Source organism: Heliangelus exortis, chromosome 1, assembly GCF_036169615.1.
Source record: "Heliangelus exortis chromosome 1, bHelExo1.hap1, whole genome shotgun sequence".
In the NCBI taxonomy this organism is placed as follows: domain Eukaryota; kingdom Metazoa; phylum Chordata; class Aves; order Apodiformes; family Trochilidae; genus Heliangelus; species Heliangelus exortis.
In genome coordinates, this window is record NC_092422.1 from 82,987,507 (window position 1) to 83,000,159 (window position 12,653).

The 12,653-nt window shown below is 33.9% G+C and overlaps 1 protein-coding gene across 2 annotated transcripts in view; it reads right to left on the minus strand.

The window, feature by feature from the left end:
• Positions 1-12,653, minus strand: part of CFAP47 (cilia and flagella associated protein 47) — a 295,430-nt gene that overhangs the window by 130,616 nt on the left and 152,161 nt on the right. For both annotated transcript variants that reach the window (XM_071750490.1, XM_071750482.1), the window contains exon 49: positions 2,346-2,457. In XM_071750490.1, coding sequence (XP_071606591.1) covers positions 2,346-2,457 — 112 coding nt within the window. The remainder of the gene's footprint in view (positions 1-2,345; positions 2,458-12,653) is intronic.

Here is a 12,653-nt window from a genome sequence, read left to right on the forward strand (position 1 = left end):
GTTGGACACATGGATTATTTACTTCCCTCTAACCAAATTCATCAAACTTGAACAAAGAGTTCCCTTCTTTTTGGGTGTTTGAATTATAACTTACATGGAGTATCTTGAATTTGGAAAGGACTAGGTTTGCTGAGTACTAGTTAATTCCCATTTGATTCACATACATATGATTTGTGATCCTCAAGCTTCAGGCTGAGGATTCTTAAAGTGCCAAAAATGCATCTGCTTTGACATTAACGTTTCCAAGGAACTGAAAATTCTGCTATGGGGGACAAATATGACTTCCCAGCCTTGCACAGTATGTAGCAGACAGAATTCCATTCTCCTTGAAGCCACAAAGTAAGCACTTTCTAACTGATGTTAACTTAAATAGGACACCTGGTAGTTAGGTTTATATATCACCCAACATCAGACAGCAAAATCAGCTACTGCCTTTCAAACCTGAGTGAGTGGCCTTTTTCCCCTGCATCCATCTCCCCCTTACAGCAGCTGAATGATTAGAGAGTGTGCACAAATTTCTGTGACGTGACCAAAACTCTCCCTGCTCGAGGAGGAATGAACACGATTCCCTAAGGTGGGGATTAAAGCCAGAACTGTGCAGGGGGCTGATGGTAGATAAGGGCCCTGTCTCTTTTCAAAGGATAACTTCAGCCTTCTATGAAGTTATTTTAAAGCATGAAATAAATGAACTGCTTTCTAAAGCAAAAAGAGCATACACGGCTTTCCAGCCTTTGAAAAAATAACTTTTCTGTCAGGATGTAGAGACTGACTGTTCTCTCTTTTTCTCATTCAGTGAACAATGGAAACCACTGTCATAGAAGTTAGTGGAATGACAGAACATAGAAGTGGATCTGAACATAACACCTCTTTCCCTTTGAAGGCATGGATTTTACCACCTGGTATTAATTTGCTGTGTGAGAGATCCCTTGGAATATCTTCTACTGAGACTTTCAGTATATATAAAAGAACTGGGGATTTTCTAAGCCATGAGAAAAGAATATTCCTACATTTTTAAAGCCTGGGAAAAAGGCATAAGTTAAAATACAGTGCATCTGTAATATTTCCTGGTGAACATTCTTGATGGATACAAATTTCATTGAAAGGTGACTCCTATTCAGAGAAAATTAATTTTGTCGTGGTGCAACAGCTTTAGTAAGAAGGCTCTGAAGTCTTCCTGTGGCAGTAGGCCAAGCTTTGTTACTAGTATTAATTTCTTTTCACAAATGACCCATGAACTGAGATGGCATAATTACTTACATTTTACACAGCAGATAATTAAAACCAAAATGACCTAAAGAGCAAACTAGTTTCACATCTTCAGGGACAAGAATTAATAGGTTTTCAATGCTGAGGAAACAACTACCATTAATTGTAATTGTCTAAAAAGGGAGCAGAATGTGCTTGGGAATTAGGAATCCACAAAATCAAAACTATATGCTAAATATTTTGGTTAAGAGATTTATCCAGTATCAGAAATCTTTTTGTTTAAGAAGCTGTTAAAGTACAGGTTTCCCAAATGTTATTCGCAATAGCATACTTTAAGATGGTATCTTCTGTGTCCATAATTCCATCCCAAACACATTCTCACACTTTGCTCTGCTGTTACTACAATAGCTACTCTACAAGGAAGAAAAAGACTGATTATACAGCCTCATTCTCACAACTGTCTTTTCCATATTATAAGGCAAAGAATGAACACCATGAAATTGCAGAGGTATTACTAAGCGCTTGAAAATTATGAAATATGAATTCTTAATAAATATTTAAAGTCTTTTCAAGACAAAACATGAAATATGACATGCTGGTGTTGGTTGGAACAAATAAGAATCTTGCTATTGTATTATACAAATACCAGTATAAACATGGATATTATCCTCTACACATCTCAAAGAAGGAATTGGGATCAATACATTCCCTACAAGTATTCTTGCCTTGTGGTCAACCAATTGAAGGGTATCAAACTCTGTTCTCTGTCTGTAAATCTTTGGTTCTAGTAATGCTAGATAGGTAAATAGTATTAGATAACTATAGCTACCCATCAAGTTTTGGAAAATTACATTTAGACCCAAAAAAATTCAAAACAATTCCTTTTGAGTCAGTTTTCAAGGGCCCAACTAAATGCATAAAGTTGCATGTATGCAAGCATTTTTGAAGGACATGACCATATATTTAACAGTAATATACCTTTACAAATAAAAATATGAGTCATCTTAAAAAAACAGTGTCACCAGCAATTATAGACTTACTTTCAAAATAAAGGTTATATTGAACAGAAAACAGAAAATATAACAAGAATTAATCTGTTAATTTATATGAATTTTATATATCTGGGTTCTATGTTGTACCTTGAAAGATTCCTCGTCTCCATGGAGATACACTCAAAGTGTAAGCGACTGTGTGATTTGATTCTACAGTAAGAACAGGTGCACCACCCACCATTGAAAGATCTGAAAACACCTGATGAAGAAAATTCACAAAGAGGAAAAATCATCAAAAGCAAATTACTGTTGCAAGACCACTAGAGACACAATATTCAGTCTATTTGCTTTGAAAAGAGGAATATAAAGTATGCTCTTGGTAAGTCCTGACCTTTATGTGCATGAAAAGACTACATACATACTCTAGGAGCAGTGCTGGCATATACAGATTATATCAAATACAAATTTTGAAATCACTGCTTGATGCAAGTAAAAGCACACTAACATGAACATAGAGTTGCACAGTCAGGCACTTAAGATTTTCCATTCATTTTTTCAGAAATGTAACCAAGAGATTTAACAGTAGCGAGCCATGTAACTAGACACACCAAAGCAAAATCTGGTATCACTTTGATAACAATTGTTTCAAAGTGTGTTATCACAATTGCTATGCCTCAAGTGATATTAAACCATATTTTTTAATATGTCATATTTTTAAAATTACATGTATGTGATGGTATACATGTAATTGAACAACAAAAAGATCAATACAAATTTTATATGCTGAATTTTTGATTTTGTAAACCATAAAGGCGATTGCAGGAATATAGGTTGAAAGTACTTTTTAACTGAAATTCATTTCTTTGTCACTTTTGTAAGTTTGCTACAGACAGACCTTATGGTCAGCCTCTCATGGAAGTGACATTCAAGTCCGAGGCTTTAGCAACCACAATTGATCATTATCTGCTTAAGTCACTGGTTCTGCACGAAGTCAGCCAAGAGGACTGTGTGAAAGGTTCTCCTCACACCCTGTCTTCTGTTACCTTTGCCACTGGAAGGAGCAAAATGATGCTGAATGACAGTGTTTTAAATTGACACACTGGTTTCCTTTTAAAAAAATGTGTCCTTTTAAAAAAATGTATCATGTAGTACTCTAGCATGCTGTAATTTCTTACTGCATTAAATAATAAGATTTTGTCTGTGTTGTTGAGGTGAATTTTGAGTGAAATCACAGATCAAGTAAGAGATGCTTGATTATATTTTTCCATCTTTTTGTTTCATTTTGTTAAAGACTGCAGCTGGCCTCTCAAGTACCCAACCAGAGACTTGGGTTCTGCAAAGATCTCTTTTGTAATAGTAAAAGCACTACACGCATAGATCATTTTCTTTCTTCCCAGAGTTACCTTTTTTCTTTTTTTAGTAAACAAATTCTGTTCATACAGTCTGAAAAAATTTCCAAGATCATTTATCTTCTTTTAAAGACAATCATTGCCCATAATATTTGTGGTCTCTGGGGTATTTATGTTAACATAATCATTTGTTGAAGTGCTAGTACAATCTGGAACTTCTAGTCCAAGTAACAGAGAGAAAAACTGTAAGGCAAAAATCTTCCTCTTCCCCAATAAATCTGCATTGCAAGCTGAATATTAGAAGTTCAACAAGCAAAAACAGGAAAAGAGATTAATTGTCAAGGGGCCAAAAGGAGAATGATAGAAAGCTTTATTGAACTGGCATTTGGAAAAATAAAAGTATTTATGTAATAAATGTATTAATGTTAAATACTTGTAAATAATGTTAAATGTTTATGTAGTAAGCTACACCATCTCCACAGGACAGCACTTTTTGTCACATTTGTGCTTAATACGGATGGGATGAGAGATGGAAAATGGATACAGAATCACATTTTCTTGTCACTGCACCTTACCCAGTTCTTATTGTCAGAACCAGTGGGCAGCCTTGCCATGCATACTTTATGACTGAACTCCACCAATGTTCCCATAGTAGGCAATTTTCCATGAATATCCAAAGTCTGATCACATCTATAATACCAGGAACACAGGTAACCCAACACTTTTACCAAATGACTGGGAGTTAAGGGCACAAGCAAGATCTACCGATCAAGGAATAAACCCCTTTAATACAGAATTTACCCTCAGCTGCTCAGATTGAAGAGACTAACTAACCATCCACAGAGAAAATGTGTCCTAATAATCTACTACTGGCCTGGTTATATGATTCTCCATTCTTTTTGCTTGCTCTTTTAGAGTTCTGTTGCTGACTGCCTGCTTTCTCTAGTTAGACAGAGAAACCAGATGGCTGCCTAAAACTGTGGATTTCAAAGCAAGAGGTGCCTAAAAGAAAACAACCAGCAGCTCAGAACTTTGTCACCTTTTATCCTTATTTATGAAAGCTTCCAAAGGTACTGAAGGTGTGATTCTTCCATGGAATGAATTTAATCACATAAATCTGTTGAATCTCTTTACTGTTGTTCTGAACTTCCTAGGGCTAAAAATAACCTGACTTTTAACGATTTTGAATAATATGCACGAGCTTCTGTGAAAAATTTTAATAAGTATTATGTGCATATATGACAGGTATAAAAATGATACTGTTTACACTAAATTAAAAGTTCAGTTTACTTCCAAGGTCTTTTTTTCTTCCATCAGGGCTCTAGCTCTTATTGAAATAAAAGCTTCATCTTTACATACATTCTGCAGAAATCATGTTGTAATGATAGATATGCAAAATTCTGATTTCTCATCTGACTACCATAAATTAACTGAAGTACATATTTTAAAAAAATTCAAAAATGCATGACTACAGTAAAGCATTTAACTCAGCTAGTTGCCATTTATGTATTCTTTATATTGAATATCGCTTTGCTCTGATGCCCACCTGATTTACCAACTGCATTACTGAGACTAATTAAATTATCAACCCCAGATGGCAAATGCATAATAAATGTGTATGCCCACACTTCCACGTGCACATAAGGCAATTTACATTAACGCCCATAATCCTATTTTGTGAGATGTGTTCACAGAGGTTTGAGGTAGTAATAGGACATAATGTTGCGTAATGTTTGTCTGCTTATATTACACATATATTAATATAATAACCATACAACAAATAACACTCAGAAATTGAAAAAAATAATAGAGAATGTAAAAGTACGCAGAGGAGAAAGTCCAGACATTTCAGATTTTGATAAGAATAACATTTGGGAAAGATTCCATAAGTGCAGAAGAAATCTTGGAGTGAAGCAATGAAAGAATTTATGTACAACGGGATTCAAGTCAGCTTCCTTCTAAATATTAGAGATAGCTCTTTCTTATTAGAATGCATTTCCATGAGGATTGTCTCTAAGAATAGGACGCAATTTTAGTCTCAGATACAGCCTTATATTTTCTTACATCCTGCATGTTCCAAAAGGTACTTGAATGTGCCAAGCAAATTCTACTATAGGTCGTTATTGTTAGGGAAATAAGTTTTGAATAAAAATTTAAAACAAGAGGGGCTATATATAGGCTCTTCTATCAAAAAAAAAAAAAAAAAAAAAAAAAAAAAAATCTGATTTACAAGCCACTCAAAAGAAGTCAAGATATTAAATTACTTCTACCATTTAATGGTGGAGGCAGACCACTAGCATTTGTCCTAATTAGCAAGGAATGAATGCTGAACAATTACAGAGAGATTAACTGGAATTTGGGGAAAGAAGTCTTGCATTCAAAGAACTTTATAATTCAGGAATGATCAAAAAAAAACCTAGAAGACAAAAATCTTGTACCAATGGTATCCCAAAAGATGAGCATGTCAAGTTAAAATAGTGAAACTGCAGCATTTTGGGATGATTCAACATTAGGGAAGAGTAAGAACTTACTTCTAACAACAGCATTGGTGTCTACAGAGTGAAATAATGAAATATTTTGGAGAGGGTTGATGACATGGCAACCACAGCACAAGACAAAGGAAATCTTGTGATCCATACCCATCTAATACCAAAAAGCCAAGGTTTTTTTAGGGTATAATCATATCAAGGGTAGTGTCATAGATATACACATAGTATTTATACAGATAGGAATAGGTAGATCTACACACACAGGCACAGACAGGATTTATCAGGCATGAATAACTGCTGTTTTTTGTAAATATTGACCAATTTAAAGTACCTGCAATCTGTAATACTGATGCTTCTCATTACAATCTTTGTGAGCATCCCATCCTACCCACCACCCTCCGAAAAAGAAGATAAAGCCTTGTAAAAACTTTTAATTTCTATTTCTTCCATTCATTCACATCTTTCTAAAATTATTGGATATAGCCAACAGAAAATACTCTTAATGTGTGAAATAATTTGTAAACATGCAAGAGAACAAGGAAAAAAAATACCACTTTGATGTTTATCCCTATTTCCTAGCAGGTCCATCATCTTCAAAAAATATTCATTTATTCTTCCAATAATTTATGCATGAATTATATTCATTTATTAAGATAAATACACAGTTTAGAAGAATATTCTTCTTCATTAATAAAACTCCACATAAATCAGGAAACAATGTAACAAAGATAAATAATTGATATATAATTACACTAACGTTTATCTTTTTAAAGTACTTTACAAGAATGCAAAAGCCCAAGGTCCATCAAAATTGGAGCAAATTAATTAACAAAAGACAGGAAAAAAGAGTTTGATAGACTATTGAAATAACTTGTCTTTCACTTCTTAAGATCTCACAAAAAAAAAAAGAAGTTAATTCTCCTATTTTGGAATGTAAAACTGTATTTATAAATAAAAAAATACTTTGGTACTACTCGTGTGAAAAAAAAAATCTAATAAAGAACTAACACAATATGCTGAAAATAGAGCTTCCAATAAAATTTCTACATTAAAGCCTGGATCTACATACCATTATCAGTCCTTCAAATTTGTAATAAAACTTGATGCTTTGTGTTTTGTTAGAAAAACGATGTGAGACATAACTAAGAAACAACAAAGATGTTCAAGTTGCTGTAATATTTATCATGCAATCACTAAAAATAATTGAGTGAAGAATTGCTGGCTTTCAGTAATCATAAATTTCCCCAAGCCCACACAACATACATTACATGCTTTCACACTTACCCAGAAAATAAGGATTGTAGAACATCACAATACAACCAAAATGTAAATAATTATTAAAGTTATCATCATGACTCTGCAGAAAATTTGCCCAAATAAATCCATCTCCAAGAATTTGGTTTTTAAGGGATAGAATTGTCTTATACCTCAAGTCATTATTTACACAGCCAGAAAGTATAAATGGAGGGATCTGAAAACTCATTGTGCAGAACCCTAATACAGCTATTATACTACATAATAAGAATGGAAAGCAAATCTTTAAAACTATAATAAAAACATATATTCCAGAGCTGAGTAATCAGATGAGCATAAATTTAAAATGACAGCTGATACTTCAAGCCAAAGTGGTGAACACACATATAAAACTAATCAAATATAATTAAATTCCACTATCTCTTTGTATAACGAAGTTACACAGTAATAGATTCAATGTTTCCATTTCAAGTTTGTTTGCTTGGTCTTTTTAACCATGTTGACAGACTCTACTTATTAAAAAGCTAATGCTCCTTGACACTAGGCCAGAATTGGGTCTGTGAGGATCACTGATCAATCTGATAACCAGACTTATTTCAATACTGTCTAGAGTGACAGATTCTCCTTTCAGGCCATACCTTGCAAGTTCCTGAATTATTAGGAGTTAATTTAGTTCTTGCAATTACTTTCATTTTGTCACTAGCGTGTCACAACAGTAAAATAAAATATCTTTGCATTGAACTGAGTATATTCCCCAAATAATTGCTGTATATTCAGCTGTAGTCTGGTGTTCCACATAATGAAGTTCTGCTGATGATATGGATTTCTAGCCCAGACAGGCCACTTGTCAAGACCATTAATCTATCTGAAGAAACAAATCAGACCTCAGACCTTACTATACACTTACTTGGTCAAATGATTTCCTAAATAGTAATCACCAAAAAAAAAAAAATACTGCCAACAATTACAGTTATTCTTACTTTATGTAGGCCTTTGTAACACTCATTTTTTATGTAAATGCTTTTTCTGTAGTGAAGCCTGTTACAGAAGTTCTGGTAGTCAATGTGGAAAGCAAAAGGATTGAAATTGGAAGGACAAATAAAATTAGAAGGATAATAGAATGCACAGATTTACTTGTGGCTAAAAAATCCAAATTTGATGAGGGTATAGGACCTTCACCAATCAGGTGATAAGAGTTGCACAGAATTTATTCTCAGGAAATGTCACATATGTTACCAAACAATACTTAAGATGAACAGAGAAGTCCCTTGTTACAGGTTGACAGTATAGAACTTTATCAAGACATTCATAAAAATATCCAGTCTTCATCAATCTTCATGTAATTCTTTTTTTCCCTTTTTTTTAACATCTAAAGATCTAAAGTGGCTACAGAGGGAAGAGAGAGAGAGAGAAATACACTGAAGAGCAGGAGATGTCATAGTTTTTATTTTTATTAATTCTGCGAGTCTTTTGGTAATTAATAATATTTTGTATAACGTAACACCCAAAAGCTAATTTAACTGAGCCTTGAGATTCTTCTGAGAGTTTCCATTAATGTCACCTACTTTTAAAAGCACTTAGACAGCTGCACAGCTTTATAGTTTTACTGCAAAACCAGGCCTTGAAAGAATTAGGCACCTTTATAGATAAAGCTACTCCCAAAGGTGTTTTTAGCAGCAACCATCAACACACTGCCCAATTATTTATATCCAGAAGACTGAGTTTTAGATAAAAATCTAAATAATAAAAAAAATATTCATGAGACTGACTGATTAGATTTTGTAGAAATATTTTATACTTCCGATTCTTGTAGGATGATAAGAATCTAGGTTTTTTCAGCACTAAAATCCACTTACTTATATTAATTCAGCATCAGAAAGGGATTCTCTCTCTGACTGATGTTATATGTGCACAAATTCTTTAATTCTGTTTGAAGTTTTTTCAGACCCAGGAGTAAGTTAATCACAAAAAAATACTATTTGTTGTAATAAACCCTAGAACCAGCCATGAAGTAGAGTGGCAATATTTCCCTAAGATTTACACATCAATCAGCAGAAAAGAGTCCATAAAAATGTTCACATTTTTCAAGGGAATTTATGGAAATCATCTTTTTAATCACAGAAAGCTTTGTGAAAATACACTGCAAGTGTTTTGCTTAGCATTTTTTAAAGGTAGACTGATGGAGTCATGCATATTACCTCCACTGTATTACGAACCCATTTCACCCCTCCCTGACTATTTTAAAGCATACCAGGGGTTGCAGAAAACAAAGCAAAGCACACATGCAAAAATTATTGGTTCTCCAGATGTAAATGTTCCATACGAATGAAATGGGAAAAGCATTATGCAGAAGGAAAAGGGCTTTCTTAAAGGAGGAAAGGAAAGTATTGTTTCCCTTTTCCTCCTCCCTGACTTGACTTTAATTTTAAATAGTCACTTTTCAGAAGTACCCTTATTTTAGTTGAGGCTATTAAACATATACAGAAAACACTGAGTAAAAGTTTAACATATATACAATTTGATTTTTTAATGAAATGAGGTTTCATGATGTTTGTAGTTTAATATATTCCGTTATAAAATGGAATAGTTAAGCTAAATTTGCACCTCAAAGGCTAAAGTACTCAAGTATTAATTTATCCAAAGTACCTGTTGCTAGGTATTCATTGTGCAATAAATTGTTTATAGACATGCCTGTAAATTATTATGCTCATCAGACACTGGCACATCTTACCTCATTTGTGATATAGGCATAGATTTTTTACTTCAGTAAATGAAATACTTACCTTTTTAAAAAATACTATGTATATCCCAGTTCAGCTATGAGAAATTACCTTGTATAGTGGATACACTCCAACAATGGAGAGTGTAGGGAGTAAATCAGTGAATATATTTGCTAGCCAACAAAATTAAAAAGATCCCAACAAAATAATTTCTAAAACTATTATTTTCGGATTATCTTTGTCCTGCCTCCACTAAAGCTGACAAGATTTCTACCTAATCATCAGCTCAGCTAAAGAACAATATGGTAAAATTTCATACTCTGGATCAAAAAGGAGGTGGAGTTATGGGGCTAATGGCAGCTTTTTTGTTGGCAACAAAGACAAAAGCACAGTCTGTTGTGTTCTACTGCACAACAAACAGAAATTACAGTAATCAAGCAGTATGGAAGAAACACCAGCAAAGTTAGTGACACTTCTTATCACTGATGTCCTTTGTGCTATATGCTTCTGAGTCAATAAATTTTATTTTGCATTTCTAACAAGGCTGTTGGTCACATTCCCTCTTAGAGAGGGTTTTCCATTTCCTTCTAATAAATGAAGTTGAGGGTGATCATGTTCTGTATTTACTGATTAAACCCTAATTTCAAGCTAACTCCTTTGAGGTCAAAAGCAAACAAATTATCTTCACTCATTACAATAGCACAAGACACTATCTGCTGGAGAGTGCTGCAAGGGACTAGTAATATTCAGGAACAGTTTCCAGACACTGATAAATTTTGTAATCTTGCCTTTTCTAACAATTCCAACCCACATTGTTTCAACAACTGTTCTGCAACAGCTTCTGGTTAAAATTCTAGCACAGAGGAAATACATTACTGACACGGATTTATTTATTGCATGCATACAAGTATGCAATAGATGGCCTTACTACTTCTCTCAAAAGACCCAGAAGAAAAACAGCACACACGGTTGGACTGTCAAGAAGTATTTCATAGAGACCCAAACCAAATAACAAAACAAACCACTACAAAATCAAAAAAGTGGAAGGAAAACACCCACTCAAAAATCATATTTCAGTAGCCAGAGAACACCCTCAATGAAGTCAAAGTTCCGTGAGACCCAGCTCCCTCTGAAATAGTCCTTTATATATAGTTTATTAAATGTAAATCTTGCTGTAACGGACAAAAATTGGAGACTGGCAAGAGTTTAAGGAAGAATTTCATATTGCCATAAAATCCCATTAAAAAAATACTAGAGTGGTGCTGGTATTATCGCCCATTACAAAACAAGGTAAGGCTACTGTCTACCAATATGTCTCATTTTGAGTAAAGAGGCATGTGGTGCTACTAAAGATCACCCATTTCATAAGTCCATTCTAGCTAAGTAATCAGATTTTATCTTCTAGAATGTACATTCTCCCCTCTTTTCTCCTCCCTCCGAAAAGAAAAACTATGATAAAAAAAAAAAAAACACCCAAAAACCTCAGCACACAAACCTCTCAATTCAAAAATATATATTTACACATTCTGTCAATTTTTAGAGTACACTCTCCTACCTTGCTTTTACAGATTCAGGTCTCCTAGCAAATAGTGGAGAGCCATAGTATCTAGATCCTATCTATTATACTTTTAAATGCCACAATACAGTCAAAAAGATGCCTTTTGTTGAGCAAGGCTCAGAAAACTTGAAACACTGAACTCATAATTTTTTGCCCTAACGTACATTCCACCTCTTCTGGTGTATGACATAGTATCCTATACATGGTTAAGCAAGGCGAGAAAAACTCCTGAAATACTTTTCTCACTTTCAAATTAAACACACAGATAGATAAATGCTTGAAAAATCCTGCCACTACAGTAATACAACAGTGGCTTTAATTAGGAAAATGTGTTTGTGTAAATACAGTCATAAAATAAACTTAATGAAAACAGTGAAAAATAGTAAGGATTACACATAATGGTAATAGTATCTTCTTGAGCAGGGAAACTAACAAAAGAATTTTCTAAGAATTTACATTTTACATCCTGAAATGTTTACATTTTACATTTTACATCCACTGAAATCACATTTACCTCAGCACTTCCTAATCCATTTCCCCACTGACTCACTGCCCTTCAACAACCCCGGTTTGTTATTTCTTCTGGATTTTTTTCCCAACAGCAAACACATAATGTATTCCCAACTCCCTACACCTTCCCTGAAATAAAATCTGGGCAAAAGACACTAACTGCTATAATTTGTTCCAAGAAATGCATGCACTGACTGGCCAAACCATTAGAAACATATACAGCAAGCTAGTGGTGCAGTTTTTCCTTTAGTAAGATAATAATCTTTGTAATTTTTCTGTAACATTCCAGTACTTTGTGAAGATTTTAGGAACCTTCAATTCTGGCCTCCATTCTCTGGTCTCAAAACTGATGGAATTGGCCACTGGTTTTAAACCAGAGGAGGAGAAAAGAAAAGAAGACTAGCAAATGAACAAAGTGCAATTGTTAAAGTGATGTCCTCATAGGAACCAGATCAAAAAACTAAAAAATCTTTTCCCATGGAACATACAGTAAAATCCTATGCTATCTCACAGAGCTTCTGACTATAAATATATCAATATACTGTAAACCACAGTTAAATATAATTTCTCACAGA